Genomic DNA, 24,937 nt, shown 5'->3' with positions numbered 1-24,937 from the left:
TCCTGCCTCAGCCACCCAAGTAGCTGAGATTACAGGTGCACATCACCATACCTGGTTAATTTTTGTATTTTTAGTAGAGATGGGGTTTCACCGTGTTGGCCAGGCTGGTCTTGAACTTGTGGTCTCAAGCAGTCCTCCTGCCTCAGCTTCCCAAAGTGCTGGGATTATAGGCATGAGCCACCGTACCTGGCCTCTTTATGTATTCTTGATACATGATTTACAAATAATTTTTCCCATTCTATTGGTTGTCTTTTTACTTTCTTGATGGTGCTTTTTGAAGCACAAGAGTTTTTAATTTTGATGATGTCCTATTTATTTATTTGTTTTTTGAGACAGAGTTATGCTCTTGTTACCCAGGCTGGAGTGCAGTGGTGCAATCTTGGCTCACTGCAACCTCTGCCTCCTGGGTTAAAGCGATTCTCCTGCTTCAGCCTCCTGAGTAGTTGGCATTATAGGCGTGTGCCACCACGCCCAGCTAATTTTTTGTGGTTTTAGTAGACACAGGGGTTTTATCATGTTGACCTCAGGTGATCCACCCGCCTTGGTCTCCCAAAGTGCAGGGATTACAGGCATAAGCCACCGCGCCTGGCCCAATTTATTTATTTTTTTCTTTTGTTGCTTGTGCCTTTAGTGTCGTATCTAAGAACCGTTGCTTAATCCAAGATCATGCAGATTTACTCCTATGTTTTCTTCTCAGTTTCGTAGCTTTAGCTCTTACATTTTAGGTTGTCTATGATCCATTTTTTAATTAATTTTTATATAGGGTGTGAAGGTAAGGAGTCCTACTTCTTCTTCTTCTTTTTTTTTTTTTTTTTTTTTTTTTTTTTGCATGTGGCTATTCAGTTATTCCAGCAATATATGTTTAAAAATACTATTCTTTCCCTACTGAATTGTCTGGCAACTTTTGTTGAAAATCAATTGACCACAAATGCATGGGTTTATTTCTGGACTCTCAATTCTGTTCCATTCACCTATCTGTCTGTCCTTATGTCAGTACCACACACTGTCTGAATTACTAGTGCTTTGTAGTAAGTTTTGAAATCTCGAAGTGTGAGTCCTACAACTTTGTTATTTTTCCATATTGTTTGACTATTCCAAGTCCTTTGGATTTCCATACGAATTTTTGAGTCAGCTTGACAATTTTTGCAAATAAGGCTGCTGGGGTTTTGATAGGGATTGCATTGAATCTGTGGCTCACTCTGGGGAATATAGCCATCTTATATTAAGTCTTCCAGTCCATGAACGTGAGATGTCTTTCCATTTATTTACATGTTCTTTCATTTCTTTCAACAATGTTTTGTAGTTCTCAGAGCACATGTCTTGTACTTCTTTTGTTAAATGTATTCCTATAGACTACTTAGTTTTAAGCCTTTTTTTTTTTAAAACTATATATGTTTGGTGATTCCAGAATTTGTATGAATTGTTTTGGAATCTGTTCCAGAAGTAAGCACCATGAGTGAGGGCACCTTGTCTCCATGGGATTGTGGGGTGTAAACATGGTCAGCAGACTAACTAGGGGTTAGTTTTAAACTTCTCTGGTAGCCTGTGGACTCTCCTCTTCTTCATCACCAAAACTCCTTTGCATACCCCCCACGCCTCATGCTCTCCCCACACATTCTATGTGCTAAGTGCTGTACCTGGATAAATTAATGCTCAGAATAAGCCTAATTTACGAGGTTTTGTAATCATTTTACAGAGAAGAAAATTGAGGCTTAGATAGGTAAAGTCACCATCCTTGGGAGTCATGGTGCAGGATTGAAATCCAGACACTGGGACTTGAGTTCATGCTCTTAACCACAGTCCTACACCTGCTTTGTACATGTAGGCAATGTATGTGTTTCCTTCTCCATGCTTCGCTTTTTCTGCACAGTTTTTTCAAGGAGGTTTTCAGGTATAAATTGATAAATGTGAGTGTAAACCAGCTGTTTTACAGTTGGTTTATCAGGCAGTAGATTTTTCCAGTCTCCTTGTGGCAACAGTGATAAATTGTCTGGGGCTGTTTAGACAAGTGTGATAAATTCTGCCAAAATGTGCCAGCCAATACATTATTTTTTTGACTAACCCAGCTGTGCTCTTCCAGATACCCAAGCCTTGGAGTGTGTGGATAGGATCCTTATTTACTGGTCCTCTGGCTGAAATCCCTCATGTGATGAATCATTACTGCCTCTGGTTGAGAGATTAGACTTTATTCGCAAGACTGGTTTAGAAGATTTACTATTAGAAGTAAATAAGAAATGCTGAGAAACTGAGAGGAAAGCCTCTTTGCTCCTGGAAAGGGACCTTTGGCATGAAGGAGACTTCTGTCACCCTCCTCCCCACCTTACCCCCAGCAGCGCTTGTTTCTGCAGTAGAGTTAAGCAGGTTAATAATTTGCAGCTTAGAGGGTTTGTGTGGAGGAGGCATTTGGAATGACTTGCTTGCATACCAACTTGTACTCCTGGAGCCTGAGCTCACTTCCTCCCCACTCCTATCAGATTTTGCTTTATCTGCACAGTGGGAGGCTGGCATGCGGGGGGAAATACAGCAGAGAGCACCCTCTGCTCTCCGTCTCTTTCTCCTCCCCTTTGCACTGGCCATCAGGGGACTTAGCTCTGCTCTGAACCTCTTAGGGCTTGAGTGCTTTACCTGAAGAAGTCAGAAAACCTTCTCTGAGGTATCAGGGCTGTATATTTGTATACTATTTTATACTTTTCCAATCACTTTGGTTTTTACTGGTCCTCCAAATTTCTTATTTGACAAATGAGGAAACTGAGGCACAGAGAGGTGAATTAACCCAGCAGGTTAGCAGCATGGCAAGGAAGAGACTCCAGATGGCCTGGCCTCATGTCTGGGGTTTGGAGTGATCCTAGACCTGCCATATGGGAATGCTGAGCCCCAGGGTAGGGACTGTTAGGGAGACCCAGCTGAAGAAGGAACCCAGAGCATAGGTGTAGGCTCTGTTCTTTCCCTACTAAGCATGATACTTCTGGAGGCAGCAGCTCAATTCAAAACACAATTCACTCACTACCTGCTTGATTATCTAGCTCTATGCTTGATAATAATAATTGTGCCATTTATTGCACCTCCTCTATGCCAGGCACTTTATTACAATAATTCACTCATTTAACAATAGGTATTGTGTGTCTTGACCACGTGCTAAGGGTGTAGGGGCTGGTAAGATAGATACCTCTTGTGGCCATCCTGGGGCTTATATTCTGGACTGGGAGGTGGACAATTAAACAGGCAATTACAATAAAATGTGCCAAGCGGTCATGACAGTAGGAGGTAGGAATACACAGGGCAAGCGTCTGACCTGGACACATTTGGAGAGGAGGTGAAATACCTGAGGAACAGGCATGAGCCAAGTGAAGAGGCGTGGGTGGGAGTGTTTCCAGCAGAGGAAAGCATGGATTATGACACATTAGAGGTGCTGGGAGTTGTCCAATATCACTGGGATGTGATATATAGAGCAGGGAGTGACTCGATGAGACTAGAGAGGTCACCAGGGGCCAGGTCAGGAGCACCACTGAATGCCCTGGTAAGGATATGGGTTTAAAAGGTCTTAGGTATGGACATGTTTTTGTTGTTGTCATTTCATTTTGAGAAATCAGTCTGGTTTTGGAGAAGGGGTTTGAGTAGGGCAGGTTTTGAGGCTTTGGGGCCAGGGAGGAGGATGGTGCAGTAATCGGGAAAGAAATTCTGGTGGCTTTAGGCCAGTGATGGAGGCATAGAGGTCCCGAGAAATCATCAGGACTCTGAGAGGAGTCCCCTGTGAATCCCAGGTTTCAGATTTGAATATGGGGTGGGTGACAGGACCATTTTCTGGGACGGGAGACACAGGAAGAGAGAGGGAAGTATCTTCGGTATGGAGAGTTGGAGCTGCCTGTGAGACATCCAAGTGTTCAGTGGATGGTTAGATATAAGGACACTGGACCGGGTATGGTGGCTCACACCTGCAATCCCAGCACTTTGGGAGGCTGAGGTGGGTGGATCACGTGGTCAGGAGTTCAAGACCAGCTTGGCCAACATGGTGAAACCCCACCTCTACTAAAAATACAAAAATTAGTTGGGCATGGTGGTGGGCTCCTGTAATCCCAGCTACTCGGGAGGCGGAGGCAGGAGAATTGCTAGAACCCATAGGCAGAGGTTGCAGTGAGCCGAGATCATGCCACTGTACTCCAGCCTGGGCAACAGAGCAAGACACTGTCTTGGGGGAATAAAAAAAGATATGAGGACACGGAGCTCAGGGAAAAGTCTGGTCTAGAGGTAAAACTTTGGGACTTGTTAACATGGCTGATGTCTACAGAGCTCAGGCAGGTGTTTGGTGAGAGAAGTAGGCTGGGTAAGGTGAGCAAGAGGGGGTCAACTGCAACTTAGCTGGAGGAAATTGCTCATATGCGAATGACGGCCAGGTGTTGGCAGAGCTTCCAATTAAAAGAAAAAACAAAGCAAGCCAGCCTAGCAAAGAAGTCAGAGCACCCTACAGTTGCAATTCTGCTGCCACCACTTACCAACCATGACCTTGTCAAAGGCACATCATCTTCCTGAGCCGCACTTTCCTCGTTGGTAAAGGGGGACTAATAATGGTATGTACCTAATGGGGTTACATGAAGATTAAATGGTTTAACCTTTGTAAAGCACTTAGGATGCTGTGTTTTTTACTGTATACAGTACTTGTTAAATAGTCAGTAAATTGGTAAGTAAATAAATACTATCGTGAAGTGAAATGTCCAGAGGGTGTAAGATCGAGCCCCAAGGAGCACTGACATCAAAAAACTGCAGAAGAGACAGAGAAGGGAGGCAAACCAAGGGGCAGGGTGTAACGGAGCTAAGGTATCTGTTTCTACAAGATGAGATTGATCAACAGTGTCAAGTGCTGCAGAGAGACTGGGTAACATAAAGACTGAAAGGCGTCCGGGCATGGTGGCTCATGCCTGTAATCTCAGCACTTTGGGAGGTCGAGGTGGGTGGATTACTTGAGGTCAGGAGTTTGAGACGAGCCTGGGCAACATGGTGAAACTCCGTCTCTACTAAAAATATAAAAATTAGCCAGATGTAGTGACAGGCACCTGTAATCCCAGCTACTCAGGAGGCTGAGGCAGGAGAATTGCTTGAACCCGGGAGGCAAAAGTTGCCGAGCTGAGATCACACCGCTGTACTCCAGCCTGGGTGACAGTGAGACTCCATCTCAAAAAAAAAAAAAAAAAAAAAAGAAGACTGAAAAGTCAATTGACTCTGGCAGCAATACCTTATTTACTCCATACAGAAACCTTCCATACTGTGTTATTGATGGACACACTGAGCCTTAGCTGGTCTTGCAGATGCCCTATGTCATGCAGCTGGACAGCAAGAGAGCTGGGTTGTACCCAGAGGGTCAGATTCTGAAGTTCTTGATCTTTCCTCTACTTCCTGCTTCTGGAGGAGTTAGCAAAGAATTTTTCCAAGATTTCTGAACATGAGTAGGGTCAGTTTTCTTTCTCTTGTCTCTAAGTAGAGGAATAGTTTCCCCTGTGCTCTGAAATATCCTTTCTCATTCCTTCTTGAGATGGACAACCTGGGATTGATGACATTTTCAAGAGGATGTCTTCTGTTTGTTTTTGTTTTTGTTTTTGTTTTTAGTAGAGACAGGGTCTCACTTTGTTGCCCAGGCTGGTCTTGAACTCCCGAGCTCAAGTGATGCTCCCACCTCGGTCTCTGAAAGTACTAGGATTATAAGCATGGCCAAAGAGGATGTCTTCTCTATCATCACATGTAAGAGTAGACAGAGCTTTTCCCAAACATGGCTTTTAAGGTAAACGGGCCCCCAAATGTCAGCCATCTCAAGGCTTGGCTTGAGGTTCTGTGCATTTGGATATGTTAACTTCTTTCTTTTCACTCAGAGCAGTGAGTCATTTAAAGAGAAAAGAGTTAAAAGGTTCCCAGTGGAAAAACCAGGCATGTGTGATGTCATGGGAGTCAGACAGGAGTCAAGGACGTAGTGTACAGTCCAGTTCCCAGAGTCCACGGCACTTACGTGGGTCACTAGACCTAGCCGACTCAGGCTCTGTGCCCATTTTTGCATCTGGAACCCTGGGAGACCTTCACTGGAGTAAAGAGGGTTAACAATTAAAATCTGAAGCTCTTTTTTCTCTCCTGGTTGAGAGAATAAATAGCATGAAGCAAATATTTTTCAAGAGCAAACTTTGGATTATCTTGGTGATAATCTGAATAATCAGCATTTAAAATGACTTTCAGAAAATGTCCATCAAGCTTTTACTGTTTTGTCTCATTAAACAATGATACTATTTTCGATTATGCCAGGACCATAAACCGTCTGTGGGGTACAAGTTTCTCATGTTTAATGTCAGGTCAGTATTTCACAATGCTGAGATCCGGACTCTGTAAAGAAAAGGACTGGCTTTATTTTAGGAAATCAGTGCCCAAAAGCTTGATGTTTACACAGAATGGTGCTTCATGTTTTCCCACACTTTTGTCAGAGGCTGCTTGGATGCCTTCAGTTATTCGTGCTCTGCCTCAACCAATGTTCACACTTTTAAAGAACAGCACCACCTGGGGGTGGACCCGGGTTGCGTGGGGTCTGAAGCTCAGTAATTGAGGGCCTTTTAAAATAGAGCATAAAATTAAGTACAGAAAAGTTGGCATTTATTTAGAATGAGCAAAGAAGGGGAGTTAGATGGGTGAAAGTGAGAGGTCTTGAAGCTTAAGTTTGGTTAGCTTCATAATAAGGTCACTCCTGAAGCCACTGAAAACTTGTTCTAGAAATGAGGTGCCTTGCTTTGCCCCAAGACTTCTCTAGCCCATTCTCTGATGAATGGCTGCCACTTCCTGCTTGCCAGCCATTGCAAACCCTCCCCAGGGCGAATTGCTGTTTTACCCTCTTGTATTACCATGTTTCTCTTCTTTATCTCAGCTGTGATTTAAATATTTTTGTGTTGCTATTTGTCTAGCTGGAGATTCTAAAATAATCCAGGAGACCTAGGGCTGTGTCTGTTGTATTTTGCTTGTGGTTGTAGTTCCAGGGCTTGCCTAAGTGCCTGGTATATAGTAGGAGCTCAAATATTTACTGAATGGATGAATTTGGTAAAAGAGAAAGGCACTAGTAAGAACAAATTTGTTTTTTATGCCCCAGAGAAAAATTCCACTGGGTAGAGATTACTGGAGGTTATTTGGGTCACCTGTGCCCATGATAAGAGTTATTCGCCCCAGAACCTGCTCTTAGGTATAAAAAATTCATTCGAGCTTCACCGTTCAAAATCTCAGCTTAAAGTGAATTGACATGAGCAGTATTAACCCTTGCATTTAGCTGTTGAGACCCTTGATTTAACTTGAAACCTCCACATTCACATGCAGATAGAAGAAACGCTTCAAGTCAAACAAGTTGATATGGTTTGGCTGTGTCCTCACCTGAGTCTCATCTTGAATTGGAATTCTCATAATCCCCAGGTGTCATGGGAGGGAGCAGGTGGAGATACTTGAATCATGGGCGTGGTTTCCTCCGTCCTGTTCTCGTGATAGTGAGTTCTGATGGTTTTATAAATGGGAGTTCTCCTACACAAACTCTCTTGCCTGCTGTCATGTAAGATGTGATTTTGCTCCTCATTCTCCTTCTGCCATGATTTTGAGGCCTCCCCAGCCCTGTAAAACTGTGAGTCAATTAAACAGCTTTACTTCACAAATTACCCAGTCTTAGGTATGTCTCTATTAGCAGCATGAGAACAAACTCTAATACATGAGTGAACTGTAGGATAGTTGTCATTTGGGATCTGTGGCTCTGTTCCCCTCCACAGGTGAAAATTGGTTGTTTAATTCTAGTACTTTACTGATGGTTTTGCTCGAAAGTGATATATACATTCCTGTGAAACCTTGCATACAACAAGAGATGAGCCAAGAGAAAAGTAGGGAGAGCCACTGTTCCTTTGCAGAGCTTGTGAGCAGGTGCTAGAGCAGGCCTCGCTGGGAGGGGCTGGCTGGGGGGTTGAGGCGGGTAGCTGAGGCTCAGGCCCTCTGCTTTTCAGGGTCATCTTGTCCTCCCACCTGTCCCAGTACATGCCAGGCCAGCCTCTGCCTCCATGCTTGGCTCATGTTGTCCCATTCCCACCCTCCCTTGAAATCCTACCAGGTCATCTAGGTCAAGTTCAAGCTCTAGCTCTTCCTTCTCCTGTTGTGCCCACCCATATTATTTTGAAATGTCTTGAAGCTCTTGCAGCCCCGTAGGCAGAGGTATCTCCTCTCATGAGGACCTGCATTATTAGGTGACCATCCCTCGTCCCACATGTCCCCAACTATTCTGTAGACCTGAAGCCAGGGAACATGCTGTACTTCTGTAATGTTTGGTTATTCAGGCTCAATACGTCATTCTTTCGTGCTACAATTGGTTCACTAAGTACCAGGTGCTGTGTCAGAGGCCTACAGATGGGTACCACCACACCCAGCTAATTTTTCATTTTTTGTAGAGACAGGGTTTTGTCATGTTGCCCGGCTGGTCTAGAACTCCTGGGCTCAAGCGATCCTCCCACCTCAGCCTCCTAAATTGCTGAGATTACAGGTCTGAACCATCATACCTGGCTAGAAAAATCTTTTCAAGGTTCGTCCATGTCGTAGCATGTGTCAGCACATCGCTGCTTTCCAAGGCCAAATAGTCGTCGTATGGACAGACCATTGGGGTGGCTTCCACTTTCTGGCTACGATGAATAATGCTATGAGTATTTGTGAACAAGTTTTTGCGTGGACATAAGTTTTCATTTCTCTTGGGTATGTACCTATGCGTGAAATTGCTGGGTCTTATGGTAACTTGATGTTTAACCTTTTGAGGAAATGCCATACTATACAGTTGATTCTTCACACATCAGATCTTTAAAAAAATGTAAGTCAGCCCACAGCCTTTTCTGCTTAAAAATCCCTCCAGAGGTTTCCCATCACCCTCACACAAGTCCCAGATCTTTCCTGTTAGCTACAAAGCTGAACATGATGAGTTAGTTCTCTTTACCTCCTTCTACTCACTTATGCTCCTCTGGCCACACTGTCCACCCCCTACCTCCGCCACTGTCCTTTTTTTTTTTTTTGAAACAGGATCTCCTTCTGCCACCCAGGCTGGAGTGCAGTGGCATGATCTTGGCTCACTGCAACCTCCTACTTTCAGGTTCAAGCAATTCTCATGCTCGGCCTCCCAAGTAGCTGGGACTACAGGTGCATGCCTCCACGCCAGACTAATTTTTGTGTTTTTAGTAGAGACGGGGTTTTATCATGTTGGCCAGGCTGGTCTCAAACTCCTGGCCTCAAGTGATCCGCTCACCTCAGCCTCCCAAAGTGCTGGGATCATAGGCGTGAGCCACCGCACCCGACCTAACCACTTATTTGCACCAGTCTTCATCTCTCTAATCTTTGGCTTCAGCATTAAAAATGCCTGGGAACCAGGCCGGCCATGGTGATGTGCTCAGGAGCAGGTGAGGCATGGGAGAGGCTGAGCAGGCAATGACTACCTTCTCTCTAGCAAGGTGTGTTGGGAGAGCAGGGCAGGAGAGGAGAGAGCCAGGGGCATTCAAACAATAATTGGATTTCCAGCACACACCTTAGGAAGAAATTCTGTCACCAAAAAATAAAATGCAATGTATGAGAACCTGGATTTTCAGGCTTAACTATTTTTGCTTGGGATCAATTTATCTGTGAAATTAAAGCCAGTGGAATAATGTATGTTTCATCTTTTTTAAGAAGGAGTTTTGTTCTTGTTGCCCAGCTGGAGTGCAATGGCCTGATCTCGGCTCACCACAACTTCTGCCTCCCAGGTTCAAGCAATTCTCCTGCCTCAGCCTCCCGAGTAGCTGGGATTACAGGCACCCGCCACCACGCCTGGCTAATTTTTGTATTTTTAGTAGAGATGGGGTTTCATCATGTTGGCCAGGCTGGTCTCAAATTCCTGACCTCAGGTGATCCGCCTGCCTCAGCCTCCCAGAGTGCTGGGATTACAGGTGTGAGCCACCGCACCCGGCCCATTTCATCTTTTATTATCTGAGTGTCTTCGAGACAACACTTGTATCTGAGTTTTACCACAGGATCATCACTATTCTTATTTACTCGGTTGATGGTTGATTCTATTTTGTTTTGTGTTCCTTCCATATTACTCCTAGCAGGAGATCCTTTAATACCTAAGGACATCACCTCTCATTAGCCTTCCTAATAAGGAGTGAAATATTTAACTATTGAATAATGTGTTATTTTCTTTTAAGTTTGCAGTGACAGTTAAGGAGTTGGGCATGAGGGAGATAAGAAACTTTCCCAGTTTATCCCGAGTCCTATCTTTTATTATGGTTTCATTCTTCCATTTCTAGTGGATTCTCTAAGCTTTGGAAACATCTTCATAACATCCATTACAAATGTAACTAATTGTAATTCTGAATTCAAATATGAAGGAGGTGTGGGAGTCACTAAATGCAGTTACTTGAGAGTGCATTATAGTAAGACAGTTAAGCTAAATACATAAAAAATAGGCTATGTGAATACGTGAATACTGTGCTTGTTGTGTATGTAGATATCTATTTTATGATGGCAAGTCGTTAACAGTCAAAACTTTTATTAAATGTTGTGATAATAAAGTGTACTTAATGTAACCAAGCATTTTGCTTCTTCGTCTTTAGGAAATTTTACGGTTCTGGCTCACAAAGGGTGTTGATGGTTTTAGCTTTGATGCTGTTAAATTTCTCCTAGAAGCAAAGCATCTGAGAGATGAGATCCAAGTAAATAAGACCCAAATCCCGGTAAAGTTTTATTTTAAACGTTTTTCTTTTGCCTTTTCTGAAAATGTCATCAGAGTGTTGTCTTTCTCAGCCTGAGATACCAATTACAAAGATGAGTTTTGTCCTGTGTCTAGTAAGTACCTTGATTCATTTCTTTAGGAAATGCGCAAGAGTTTCAAATGCATATGCACAAGATGTTTTTTCCACTGGTTCCCTCCAGAGCGAGGGATCCCTTGGAGTCCTTCAGTGACAAGGGTTCTGAAAGACATGGACAGTGTGGCCTCTACCAAGGGCCACAAAATAGAGGACATTTACTCCTGCAATGTTGTCATCTGACATAAGTTCAAGTGAGGAGGCCTTGGCTTGTATGAGATGTTATCTTTTGTTTTGATTCTAGGAGATTATTGTCATCCTAGAAAGACATAAAAATAAGACATTGACGTAGAAATACTACAAAGATACAGAAATCAGGAAAAGTTTATTGAAATCCTGAGAAAAGCATAACAGTAAGGAGAAAGGATAGTGGTGGCAAAGAAACAAATTTAAGTGCATGATGTTAATATTTTTGTGAGCAGATAAAGTTTAAGTGTAATAATGAGCTCTATAACCACTAAGATCATTTTCTTTGTCTTTAAAAGTGTCTGAAACATTTTGACAATTACATGGTCAGGAGGACTTTGTAATCAACGTTTTGCTTGGTAAAATTTATTTGCTAAAATGGGTGACAGTTTATTAGAGAAATATTGCTTAGTAGATTTATAAAGTTAACAACTTGAGCATCAAATGAAGTATTCTTCTCCATCCACAAAACCATGTTTGAGTGTGTGTCTCGCTTGGCTTGAGCCCTTTGAAGAGGTTGTCTACATTCACATAGAGCCAGCTGTGGGCATGCGATGTATGAAATGATAACCATGTCGTCCTGGTTTTCAAAGGACACGGTCACACAATACTCGGAGCTGTACCATGACTTCACCACCACGCAGGTGGGAATGCATGACATTGTCCGCAGCTTCCGGCAGACCATGGACCAATACAGCACGGAGCCCGGCAGATACAGGTGACCACGGCACATGCTCTCATTCTTCCTGGGCTTAGTGTGTGATCTGCAGTGTATCCCTCACAACCAAGTGTATTTGGAGGTTCAAGTAATAATGTAACAAGCCTGCATAATTATAATTGATTACAGTTTGGTTATACCGGGGCCTGCCATATTCCTTTCCTGTTTGCTTACTTTGCTGACTTTCAGTTTGCTCTTTTGTTAAATGATGCAGATTGATCACACTACTTCTTCACAGGAGTTTTGTGAAAATTAGGTTAATTAAAAAGAGATTATAGGCCGGGCGCGGTGGCTCAAGCCTGTAATCCCAGCACTTTGGGAGGTCGAGACGGGCGGATCACGAGGTCAGGAGATCGAGACCATCCTGGCTAACAGTGAAACCCCGTCTCTACTAAAAAATACAAAAAAACTAGCCGGGCGAGGTGGCAGGCGCCTGTAGTCCCAGCTACTCGGGAGGCTGAGGCAGGAGAATGGCGTAAATCCGGGAGGTGGAGCTTGCAGTGAGCTGAGATCCAGCCACTGCACTCCAGCCTGGGCGACAGAGCGAGACTCCGTCTCCAAAAAAAAAAAAAAAAAAAAAAAAAAAAATTATCTTAGCTAAATGTTAACCGTGAACCATTGTTTTTTTCTTTTTTAAAAACCAGCTCCAGGCTGGGCACAGTGGCTCATGTCTGTAAACCCAGCACTGTGGGAGGCCAAGGCAGGCGGATCACGAGGTCAGGAGTTCGAGACCATCCTGGCCAACATGGTGAAACCCTGTCTCTACTAAAAATACAAAAATTAGCTGGGCCTGGTGGTGGGCGCCTATAATACCAGCTACTTGGGAGGCTGAGGCAGGAAAATCACTTGAACCTGGGAGGCAGAGGTTGCAGTGAGTCAAGATTGTGCCACTGCACTCCAGCCTGGGCAACAGAGCGAGACTCCATCTCAAAAAAAATAAAAATAAAAATAAGAACCAAAAAAACAGAACCAGCTCCAGCTGGGTGCAGTGGCTTATGCCTGTAATACCAGCACTGTGGGGAGGGGTGGGGGTGGGGGGGTCGAGGCTGACAGATCACTTGACGGTGTCTGGGACCAGCCTGGGCAACATGGCGAAACCCTCCTCTACTAAAACTACAGTGATTAGCCAGCCATGGTGGTGCATGCCTGTAATCCCAGCTACTCAGGAGGCTGAGGCAGGAGAATTGCTTGAACCCGGGAGGTGGAGGTTGCAGTGAGCTGAGATCATGCCATTGTACTCCAGCCTGGGCAACAGAGCAAGACTCCATCTCAAGAAAAAAAAAAATACCAGCTCCTTCTCTGTAGTATTATTTTTATCATTGTTATTGGATATGTAGTTTCCTTGTACAGTATGAATCCACATGTTTCAGCTAAAGTATCAGGACCACAGCTTTGAAATCAGGTAGGTCTGAAGGAGTCCTGCTCTGTAGCTGTGTGATCTAGGGCCAGTTAATTAATATAAGTCTGTTTTCTCATCAATAAAAAAGTGATAGCAGTAAGCTCTATACGGCTGTTGTGAGATTAAATAATGTATATAAAGTACTTAAAGTAGTGCCTGGATCATAATAAATACTCAATAAAATTACCCATCATTAAGTTTATATAGATCACCCAACAGAATCAATTAGGAAGGAATTAAATTTCATCTCCTTAGAGTAGGTACTCCGATTCCTGTCTCCATTTTATAGATAAGGAAACTGAGGTTCTGAGCATGCAGGTAATGTCCACAGGTAGGAGTGGCAACTATGGGATTGGAACTGAAGCAGTTGGGCTCCAGAGACCATGCACTTATCCATAAATATGCTGCCTCACATAGCTAAAGTCAGCATTGATCGGAGTCATTTCAGGTGAATGGGTCTTCATCAGTGTTTGAGAGTGCACACCAATAATAAGGCAAGACTTTATAGGGACTCAAATACAAGGGGAAGTTCTTTTGGAGAAAATACCTCACCTTATTTGCAGACATAAACTTCAGATTCTAAATGGAGTGATGAGAATTGCTAAAGAAAGTCTTCATGGATGTCAATGAGTTTTAGTGTCAGGATGTTACTGATTTTTGATTCTAGGAGATTATTTCTCCTAGGATTCTAGGTTTAGAAAAAAAAGAACAGGCTGGGCGTGGTGGCTCATGCCTATAATTGCAGCACTTTGGGAGGCTGAGGCGGGCGGATCATCTGAGGTCAGGAGTTTGAGACCAGCCTGGCCAACATGGTGAAACCCCGTGTCTACTAAAAACACAAAAAAAATTAGCTGGGCTTGGTGGTGGCCACCTGTAATCCCAGCTATTCGGGAGGCTGAGGCAGGAGAATCGCTGGCACCCAGGGGGAGGTGGAGGTTGCAGTGAGCAGAGATCACAGCATTGCACTCCAGCCTGGGCAATGAGAGCGAAACTGTCTCAAAACCAATATAGACTGAGATCCAGTGTTTTTTTTTTTAAGAGTCTCACTCTGTTGCCCAGGCTGGAGTGTGGTGGCACGATCTTGGCTCACTGCAACCTTCATCTCCCAAATTCAAGTGATTCTCCTGCCTCAGCCTTCCGAGTAGCTGGGATTACAGGCACATACCACCACACCACACCTAATTTTTGTATTTTTGGTAGAGACAAGGTTTCTCCATGTTGGCCAAGTTTGTCTCAAACTCCTGACCTCAAGTGATCCACCTGCCTCGGCCTCCCAAAGTGTTGGGATTACAGGTGTGAGCCACCATGCCTGGCACTCAAATGTGTTTCATTTTTTGAGGGGGGAGATTTTTCTGCCTTGTATTATTTTTTATTAAGTTCTAGGGTACATGTGAACAACGTGCAGGTTTGGTACTTAGGTATACATGTGCCATGTTGGTTTGCTGCACCCATCAACTTGTCATTTACATTAGGTATTTCTCCTAATGCTGTCCTTCCCTTAGCCCCCCCACCCACTGACAGGCCCCGGTGTGTGATGTTCCCCACCCTGTGTCCATGTGTTCTCGTTATTCAGTTCCCACCTATGAGTGAGAACATGCAGTATTTTATTTTCTGTCCTTGTGATAGTTTGCTCAGAATGATGGTTTTCAGCTTCATCCATGTCCCTGCAAAGGACATGAACTTATTCTTTTTTATGGCTGCATAGTATTCCATGGTGTATATGTGCCACATTTTCTTAATCCAGTCTAACCTTTGGTGACAGCTTGATTATGCTTTCTAGAAGGTGCTAGTCCTGTATGGTTAATGGTGTGCATTCAGCCCCTACATCTTGTACATGCAAGATAAGCAGCTGTGGAGCGCCTTCCCAGTCTTCTGACAGGCCCTGATGACACTGAACCTTGTCAACTCTTACAGGTTCATGGGGACTGAAGCCTATGCAGAAACTATTGACAGAACCGTGATGTACTATGGATTGCCATTTATCCAAGAAGCCGACTTTCCCTTCAACAATTACCTCACCATGCTAGACACTGTTTCTGGGAACAGTGTGTATGAGGTTATCACATCCTGGATGGAAAACATGCCAGAAGGAAAATGGCCTAATTGGATGGTAAGTCCTCATGCCAGCACAGTACATAATGTGCTGCTGTTGCCTTTGCTGTCTAGTTACCTCTAAAATACAATGGACCTTTGTCTCTAAGTGACCATCACCTCTGCCTTATTTCATGATTGTTCAGTGGCCAGGCCTGTCCCAACCTCTGCCAGGTTCTTTTTGTTAAGGGAGAGACACTGCCCACTGAATGGAATGGATATTGAATGAGTGCTTGTCTATGCTCAGAACACTGCTAGGCTTTTTGAGGATGGATATCAAAAAATAATTTCTCCCCACATATCCCAGAGTTTATGATGTCAATGGGAAGAAAGAGGATTTCAGGTGTGGAAAGAGGTACACCGCAATTCAGGGCAACATAAAACTGTGACAAAACACCAGTTTGTGAGGTAGAAGGCACTGCAAAAAGCATTTAAACTACAGAGATTCTCAGAGAAAGAATTTCTCCACCTTCTGCACTACACTCTTCAGAACAATTTTTTTTTTTTTTTTTTTTTTTTTTTTTTTTTTTTTTTTTGAGATAGGGTCTCACTCTGCACCCAGGCTGGAGTGCAATGGTGCAATCATGGCTCACTGCAGCCTCAACCTCTGAGGCTCAAGCAATCCTCCCACTTCACCCTCCTGAGTAGCTAGGACTACAGGCGCATGCCACCATGCCTGGCTAATTATTTTTTTGTATTTTTAGTAGAGGTGGGGTTTTACCATGTTGGCCAGGCTTGTCTTAAACTCCTGACCTCAGGTGATCTGCCCACCTTAGTCTCCCAAAGTGCTGGGAATACAGGCATGAGCCACCATGCCCGGCACTAACATTTTTCAAGACTGGCAATATATTACTTCAGTAAAGAACAAAAGATACAGTGATACATACCTGTGGTAACAAACCAGTATTCTCACTTCCACACCTGTCAGGGTTGCTTTTCCTGATCTGATCTTTCTGTCTTTGAGTTTGAGTCAGAGATCAACATTAGGCCCCTCTGTAAGATGTTTGTAGTATTATCGATGTAAGCCCTGCTGCTTCAAAGTCCCACAGTAACAGTGGTTGAAACAAAATGGAAGTTTCTTTCTCGCATATAAAAGCAACCCTCCTTTCTTTCTTTTTTTTTTTTTTTGAGATGGAGTCTCCCTCTGTTGCCTAGGCTGGAGTGCAGTGGTGCGATCTTGACTCCCTGCAAGCTCCGCCTCCCAGGTTCAAGCACTTTTCCTGCCTCAGCCTCCTGAGTAGCTGGGATTACAGGTGCACACCACCATGCGCAGCTAATTTTTTTATTTTTAGTAGAGACGGGTTTCACCATGTTGCTCAGGCTGGTCTTGAACTCCTGACCTTGTGATCCACCCGTCTCGGCCTCCCCAAGTGCTGGGATTATAGGCATGAGCCACCACTCCTGGCCCTTCCTTTCTTTAATATATTATAAATGTAAATTCTAAAACACCTTTTTAGTCTCGATAATATTCCATCTCTCTGTATCTCTACCACCTTAGGCTGTTTCTGTGGTCTCATCCTTTAGGTCTCAGGTAAGTGTCAACACAGGAAGCCTTCTGGAGCCCCCAAATGAGGTGTCAGGTCTACCTACTGTATACTATAGCACCCCTTCATTCCCTTTCCTTAAAGTTCACACACTTCCATGATGTCTGCTTTCCCCACTAGACTGTGCACTGGGTAAGGGCAGAGGCAGGTTCCCAGCATCCTAGCATGGTGCCCACCTCACACTGAGGTGCTCAGGGTTTGTTTGTTGCTGGTGCTGTTATTCTTATGCAGTTCAGCGATTTACCAAAGCTGTGCCTTCTCTTATATACAGAGAGAGTTGCTCTTGTATAGCGAGTTGCCTTACACTAGTCAATATCTTCTGTGGTACCCCCACAATACTTGTAGGTTTGATCTGAGCCCTGAAAAGTGGTATGATTTTGATACTTTATGCACAGATCCTGCCAGCTATCTTACACAGCCTGATGAAAACCTGAAAGGATAAAGGAGAAAATGCAGCCTAGGCAGAAAAACACTGGCAGAATCTGTGAACCATGATTAAGCTTATTTCAATCTTTTCTGATGCTTTAATTGGCAGGAATGTGTGTTTCCATTGCCAGAGCCTTTCTCCGTCCGGTGAGGGGAAAGAGGCTCACATTTAGCCATGGTAAAAGCTTTAATTTGTTAAATGTCAGTATTAAAACTATACTACAATTTTAAAATAACAACTTTGTTGACATACAATTCACATACCATAAAATTTATCTTTTTTTTTTTTTTTTCGAGATGGAGTTTTGCTCTTGTTACCCAGGCTGGAGTGCAGTGGCATGATCCCGGCTCACTGCAACCTCTGCCTCCTGGGTTCAAGTAATTCTCCTACCTCAGCCTCCAGAGTACCTGGGATTACAGGTGCCCACCACCACGCCCAGCTATTTTTTTTGTATTTTTAGTAGAGACACGGAGTTTCATCATGTTGACCAGGCTGGTCTCGAACTCCTGACCTCAGGTGATCCACCCATCTCGGCCTCCCAAAGTGCTGGGATTGCAGGTGTGAGCCACCGAGTCCAGCCAAAATTTACCGTTTTTAAAGTATATAATTAAGTGGATTTTTGGTATATTCACAGAATTATGCAACTATCACCAACATCTCATTCCAGAGCATTTTCATCACCCCCAAAAGAAACCACATATCCCATTAGTAATCACTCCGCATGGCCCCTCCCTCTCTGTCCTCAGTCTCTGGCAACCACTCACCTACCTTCTGTGTCTATGGATTTGCCTACTCAGGGCATTTCATGTAAATGAAGTTATACAATATGGGCCTTTTGTGTCTAGCTTCTTTCACTTAACATGGTGTTTTCAAGGTTTATCCATGTTGCAGTACGTATCAGTACATCGTTCCTTTTTATGGCTGAATAATAACTTCCATAAAGCACATTTTGTTTATCCATTCATGAATTGACATATGTGTGTTTTCACTTTTGGACTATTATGAATGGTGATGCTATGGACATTTGTGTACAAGTTTTTATAAAAGCATGTTTTCAGTTCTCTCTGGTATATATCAGGGAGTGGAACTGCTCCACTGGGCATATGGTAAGTCTACATTTAACTATTTGAGGAACTGCCAAACTGTTTTCCAAAGTAGTTACACCATTTTACATTCCCACCAGCAATGTTACAAGGGTTCCAATTTTTCTACATCTCATCAAGCCTTGTGATGATGGCCTTCCTGCTGAGTGTCAAGTTGTTATCTCATTGTAATTTTATTTTATTTTTTGCATTTCCCTGATGGCTAATTTTGTTGAGGGTATTTTCATGTGCTTATTGGACATTTGTATGTCCTGTTTGGAGAAATGTCTATCCAAATTATTTGCCTATAATTACATTTGGTTATCTTTTTACTGTTTAGTTGTAAGAATTCCTGATATATACTGGATAGGTGATTTGCAAGTATTTTCTCCCATTCTGTGGGCTTTCATGTCACTTTCTTGATAGCGTCCCTCAAAAAGCATAAAAGTTTTTAATTTTTATGAAGTCCAATTTTGTTGTTGTTGTTACTTGTACTTTTAGTGTTATATTAGAAACTACTGCCTGGTCCATTTATCTCAGCACCACATGCTAAAAAGACTATTCTTTCCTTCATTGGATTATCATGGAATCTTTGTTGAAAACTCAACTGATTGTAGGCTGGGCATGGTGGCTCACACCTGAAATCCCAGCACTTTGGGAGGTTGAGGTGGGAGTTGAGCCCAGGAGTTCAAGGTTGCAGTGAGCCATGATCATCAACTACTGAACTCCAACCTGGGTGACAGAGTGAGAACCCATCTCTAAATATAAAATAAGGCCGGGCGTGGTGGCTGACGCCTGTAATCCCAGCACTTTGGGAGGCTGAGGCGGGTGGATCACGAGGTCAGGAGATCGAGACCATCTTGGCTAACACAGTGAAACCCCATCTCTACTAAAAATATAAAAAATTAGCCAGGTGTGGTGGCAGGCGGCTGTAGCCCAGCTACTGAGGCTGAGGCAGGAGAATGGTGTGAACCCGGGAGGTAGAGCTGGCAGTGAGCCAAGATCGCGCCACTGCACTCCAGCCTGGGTGACAGAGTGAGACTCCGTCTCAAAAAAAAAAAAAAAAAAAAAAAAAAAAAAAAAAATATATATATATATATATATATATATATATATATATATATATATAAAAAACAAAACAAAAAAAGAAAATCAGTTGATTAGATTTCCAGACCTCAGTTCTGCTCATCTATATGTCTGTTTCTATGCCTGAACACCCTGAGTTGGTGTAGCTTAGTAAGTTTTAACATAGACAGGTATGGGTCCTCCAACTTTGTTATTTTTCAAGATTGTTTTAGCTTTTCTGGGTACCTTATATTTCCATGTAAATTTTAGGATTTCCATATAAATTTTAGAATAGCCAACTGGGATTTAAAAAGCCAACTGGGATTTTGATAGGGATTGCACAGAATCTGTTCATCATTTTTGGCAGTCATGCCATCTTAACAATATTAAGTCTGCTAATCCATGAACACAGATGTATCTTATTTAGATCTTTCGATGATGTTTTGTATTTTTCATTGTATAAGTCTTACACCTTTTGTTCAATTTATTCCTAAGTATTTTGTTCTTTTGATATTATTGTAAACTGAATTGTTTTCTTAATTTCAATTTTGGATTCTTCATTATTAGTGTATAGAAATACAATAGATTTGTGTATATTGATCTTGTATCCTATAACATTGCTGAACTTGTTTTTCGTTTCTAATAGTTTATTGTGAATTCCTGAGGAATTATTATTATTATTATTTTCTGAGGTAGAGTCTTGCTCTGTCGCCCAGGCTGGAGTGCAGTGGCGTGATCTTGGCTTACTGCAAGCTCCGCCTCCCGGGTTCACGCCATGCTCCTGTCTCAGCCTCCTGAGTAGCTGGGACTACAGGTACCTGCAACCACGCCCGGCTAACTTTTTGTATTTTTAGTAGAGACAGGGTTTCATCGTGTTAGCCAGGATGGTCTCAGTCTCCTGACCTCATGATCCGCCCACCTCGGCCTCCCAAAGTGCTGGGATTACAGGTGTGAGCCACTGTGCCCAGCCTCCTGAGGAATTTGTTGTTTTAAAATTATGGCAAAATATGCATAAAACATAATTTTAAACATTTGAAAGTGTGTAATTCAATGCATTAAATACATTCAAAATGTTGTACAACCATCACCATTATGTTTCTAGAACTTTTATCATCCCAAACAGAAAACCTGTACCCATTAAACAGTAATTCCTCACTCCCACCACTAACCCAATATCCTCCATTCTATTTTCAGCCTCGAGAAATTTGCCTATTCTAGGTACCTCATATAAGTGGAATCATAACAATGTTTGTCCTTTTGTGTCTGCCTCATTTCACTTAGCTTAATGTTTTCAAGTTCCCTTCATACATACAATAGCATGTATCACATCTTATTCCTTCTTATGACTGAATAACATTCCATGGTACCTATGTAACACATGTTATCTATTTATCTGTTGGTGACATTTGTGGTTTTGCCTTCTTTTGGCTACTGGAATAATATTACAAACCAATGGTGTACAAGTATCTGTTTAAGCCCCCGATTTCAATTCTTCTGGATCTATACCACGGAGTGGAATTGCTGGGTCACATAATACTTCTTTCTTGTTTTGTCTTGTTTTTGAGTCTCACTATCACCCAGGCTGGAGTGCAGTGGTATGATCTCGGCTCATTGCAAACTCCACCTCTGGGTTCAAGTAATTCTTATGCCTCAGCCTCCTGTGTAGCTCAGATTACAGGCATGTGCCACCATGACTGGCTAATTTTTGTATTTTTAGTAGAAATGGGGTTTTGACATGTTGGCCAGGCTGGTCTGGAATTCCTGGCCTCAAGTGATTTGCTGCCTTGGCCTCCCAAAGTGCTGGGATTACAGGCATAAGCCATCGTATCCAGCCTTTTTTTTGGAGACAGGGTCTCACTTTGTCACCCAGGCTGGAACACTGGTGTGAACATGGCTCATGGCAGCCTTGACTTCCTGGGCTCAAGCAATCCTCTTGCCTCAGCTCCCACCAAGTAGCTGGGACTATAGGTGCATGCCACCATACCTGGCTAATTTTTGTATTTTTTTTGGAGATGGGTTTTCGCCATGTTGTCCAGGCTGGTCTTGAACTCCTGAGCTCGAGTGATCCTCCTACCTTGGCCTCTCAAAGTGTTAGGATTACAGGTGTGAGCCACTGTGCCCAGCCTTGGATCATATAATACTTCTCTGATTTTTGAGGAACTACCAAACTATTTTCTCCATTTTACATTCCCATCAGCAATATACGAAGGTTCCAATTTCTTTTCATCCTGACACTTTTCTGTCTTGTTTTTAAAAATTATGCTCATCATAGTACATATGAAGTGGTATCTCTTATTTTCATTATTGAATAACAGTTTTGCTGGATATAGAAATCTTGGTTTACATTTCTTTCTTTCATCAGTTCGAATATGTCATCCCATTGCCCTCTGGCCTCCATGGTTTCTGTTAAGAAGTCAATTGCTAATCTTACTGAGATTCCTTACATGTGATATACCAATTTTCTTTGCTCCTTTAAAGATTGTGTCTTTTAACGGTTTGACTGATATGTCTAAGTGTGGGTTTTTAAAAATTTTGTCCTACTTGGGAGTTCACTGAGGTTCTTAGATACACAATATTAAAACAAATTTGGGAAGTTGTTGGCTATTTTTTCAAATATTGTTTCTGACCATTTCTCTCCCTTCTCTCCTTCTGAGATTCCCACTTTGCATATGTTGGTATGCATGATAGTATCCCACAGGTCTCTGAGAGTCTGCTCTTTTTTCTGAGATAGGGTTTTGCTCTGTCACCCAGGCTGGAGTGCGGTGGTGTAAACATGGCTCACTGCAACCCTGATGTCCTGTGCTCAATTTTCCCATCTCAGCTTCTTGAGTAGCTGAGGCTACAGGTGCATGCCACCATGCCTGGCAAAATTTTTAATTTTTTTGGAGACATGGGGTCTCACCATATTGCCCAGGCTGGTCTAGAACTCCTGGGCTCAAGCAATCCTCCTGCCTTGGCATCCCAAAGCACTGGGATTACAGGTGGGAGCCACAGTGCCAGGCCTCATTCTTCGCTATTTTTTCTTTCTGGTTCTCAGGCCATATACTCTCAATTGACCTGTCTTCAAGTTTTCTGATTCCTTTGCTAGTTCAAATTTGTCAAGTCCCTCTAGTAAATGTCTCACTTTAGCTATTGTACTTAACTCTAAATTTTTTATTTTTTCATAATTTCTCTTTATTGTCTATTTGATAACTGTTCATATACTTTAAATTCTTTAGACACAGCTTTTTTCTTTGAATATCAAAATATTAGCTGGTTTAAAGTCTTTGTCTAGTAAGTCCAATGTTTGGTCTTCCTAAGCAACATTTGCTATTGACTCCCCCCACCATTATATGAGCCATATTTTCCTGTTTTCTTTGCCTGTTTTGTATATTTGTTGTTAAAAACTGGACATTTTAAGTAGTATGACAATTCTGGAAATCACATTCTTCCTCTCCCAGTGTTCGTTGTGCTCTATGTCCAGAAGGCTTGAGAAATCAAAGGGTTTCTTGTCAGAAGATCTCATGATAGAGAAAAGAATAAAAGGATGGAGGCAAAAATTGACCTAATTTCCTGGCCATAAATATAGAAAAATACTTCATAATGGTCTATAAAAACATAATTATAAAGATCATTTTCATACATCCTAAGAAGGTAAAAAAAAAAAAAAAGGCAACCTCCTATTTCTTGAATTGTAGCAATTAAATCTTGTCCTAAGACTCAAGTTCAAACACTAGTTCTGTCTCATACTACTACTTGAATAAATGATGCAATTTTTCAGAGCTTGTTTCCTCATTTGTAAAATGGAGATAGTACTCGCTAGCACTGTTGTGTGAAGGAGGGAAATATAGGTGTGAAAGTACTTTTTAAAACGGAAAGTGCCATGCTCAGCATATGCACATGAGGGTTTGAGTTGTGGGTTATGGAGAGTTGTCAGGTGATTGAAATAAATTCTTATTTAAACAAACTCTTATTTAAATAAGGGCTAGAACATTTAACATGGAAATATATTTACAAATAGAAAACACTTTATAACATTTCATCTTGGACTATGTAAATTCTTTCCAAAAGTTGATTTACTTTAAAAATTTTGTCTGAATAGTTCATAAGTCAAAACAATTTTTAAAAAGAGGACACATCAGAAGTCTCTCATGCCTGTCCTTTCACCTTGTTCCATGGTCTTGCTCTCTGCAACAGTTTTGTTTCCTTTCCTGTCAATATTCTCTTATCCAGATATGAGAAAATATGACTATGTACCCTTTGAGTTTTATTTGCAATATCATTGTAAATTCTTACCACTCTTTTCTTGCTCATCAGTGGCCAAGATAATAAATTAGTCAGTTACACAGCAAATAGCAGGCCTAGGACTCAAGTCCAGGCTTGCTAGTAACAAGGTACCACATCTACTTTGTTTTGCTACCTGGTGAACTTTCTGTGAAATAGGGTAAATCTTTCAGAAAACTGTGTTATAGAGCTGTGTTCTTAAAAATATCTGCCTTTCAGACTGGCGGACCAGACAGTTCCCGGCTGACTTCTCGTTTGGGGAATGAGTATGTCAACGTGATGAACATGCTTCTTTTCACACTGCCTGGAACTCCTATAACTTACTATGGAGAAGAAATTGGAATGGGAAATATTGTAGCCATAAATCTCAATGAAAGCTATGATACTGTAAGTTGAATACAACTTGACTATTCATCACAGTTATAAAACCAAGTACTCATTTTTTCTTTTTTGCCAAATCAGAGAACTTACTATCTCTCTATTCCATTGTTGAAAATTATGGTTACTTTGCTTTTCTTTCTTACTGTTAGTAAGAATTCTCAGCTTTCTTGGTGGTTTGAGAGCTTATTTAAAAAATGCTTTTGGAGCCACACAACTAAATTTCTTGGGGAGGGCATTTTAAAGATGTTTTCTACCTGACAGGCACATTAACATTTATTTATTTATTTATTTATTTATTTATTTATTTGCCAGGAATACTGTGTTGAGAGGCACACTAAAACTGGAGGACCAATGGTTTAGTCTAGAATATTATTCATTTCCCTCTACTTGAAATGTGGAGTTAGGAACACTTATTTCTTTAGTTCTCATTTGTCCTGTTTGGTCTCGGTGACTATAGCACAAGGACCCTTTCTTTTCTGTTATCAAGTGCAGTGCACAGCCTCAAAGTTAAGCATTTTTTATTTTGTAGCTACAGATTTCAGAATTGTGTTGCTGTGTAGATGACTGTCTTGCAACTTTAATTTGCGTGGTTAGCTTTCAATTGTATGAGATCCAGTTTCCCTAATATTTGATTAAGGTGAAGCTTTTTTTTTTCTATTAGCTCCTACAATTGTGTGTGTGCACTCATGAGCAATAACCAGGCTGAATAAATGAGCAGGATAGAATTCACACTCACTTGTACATGGCAGTGTTCTTAAATTCACCATCCCTGTACCATAGAAGTCATGTATATTGGTAATAGCATATTTTGAAATCCCGTATTACTGATTTTTAGGAAAAAGCAGCAAAGATTTCAAGCATGTATTAAAATTCAATTTGTATTGTCTATTCAAACTCAAAATGTTAAATTAGTATTATC

The 24,937-nt window shown here is 42.1% G+C and overlaps 1 protein-coding gene across 1 annotated transcript in view; it reads left to right on the top strand.

Annotated features, from left to right (window-relative positions):
* Positions 1-24,937, top strand: part of SLC3A1 (solute carrier family 3 member 1) — a 46,197-nt gene that overhangs the window by 14,034 nt on the left and 7,226 nt on the right. The window contains exons 5-8 of the mRNA XM_010356519.2: positions 10,611-10,730; positions 11,642-11,766; positions 15,080-15,275; positions 23,857-24,024. Of these exons, the coding sequence (XP_010354821.1) occupies positions 10,611-10,730; positions 11,642-11,766; positions 15,080-15,275; positions 23,857-24,024 (609 nt within the window). The remainder of the gene's footprint in view (positions 1-10,610; positions 10,731-11,641; positions 11,767-15,079; positions 15,276-23,856; positions 24,025-24,937) is intronic.

This window comes from Rhinopithecus roxellana, chromosome 17, assembly GCF_007565055.1.
Source record: "Rhinopithecus roxellana isolate Shanxi Qingling chromosome 17, ASM756505v1, whole genome shotgun sequence".
NCBI classification, from domain to species: domain Eukaryota; kingdom Metazoa; phylum Chordata; class Mammalia; order Primates; family Cercopithecidae; genus Rhinopithecus; species Rhinopithecus roxellana.
The sequence above is the reverse complement of the archived record's forward strand: the minus strand, read 5'-3'. Positions and strand labels throughout refer to the sequence as shown.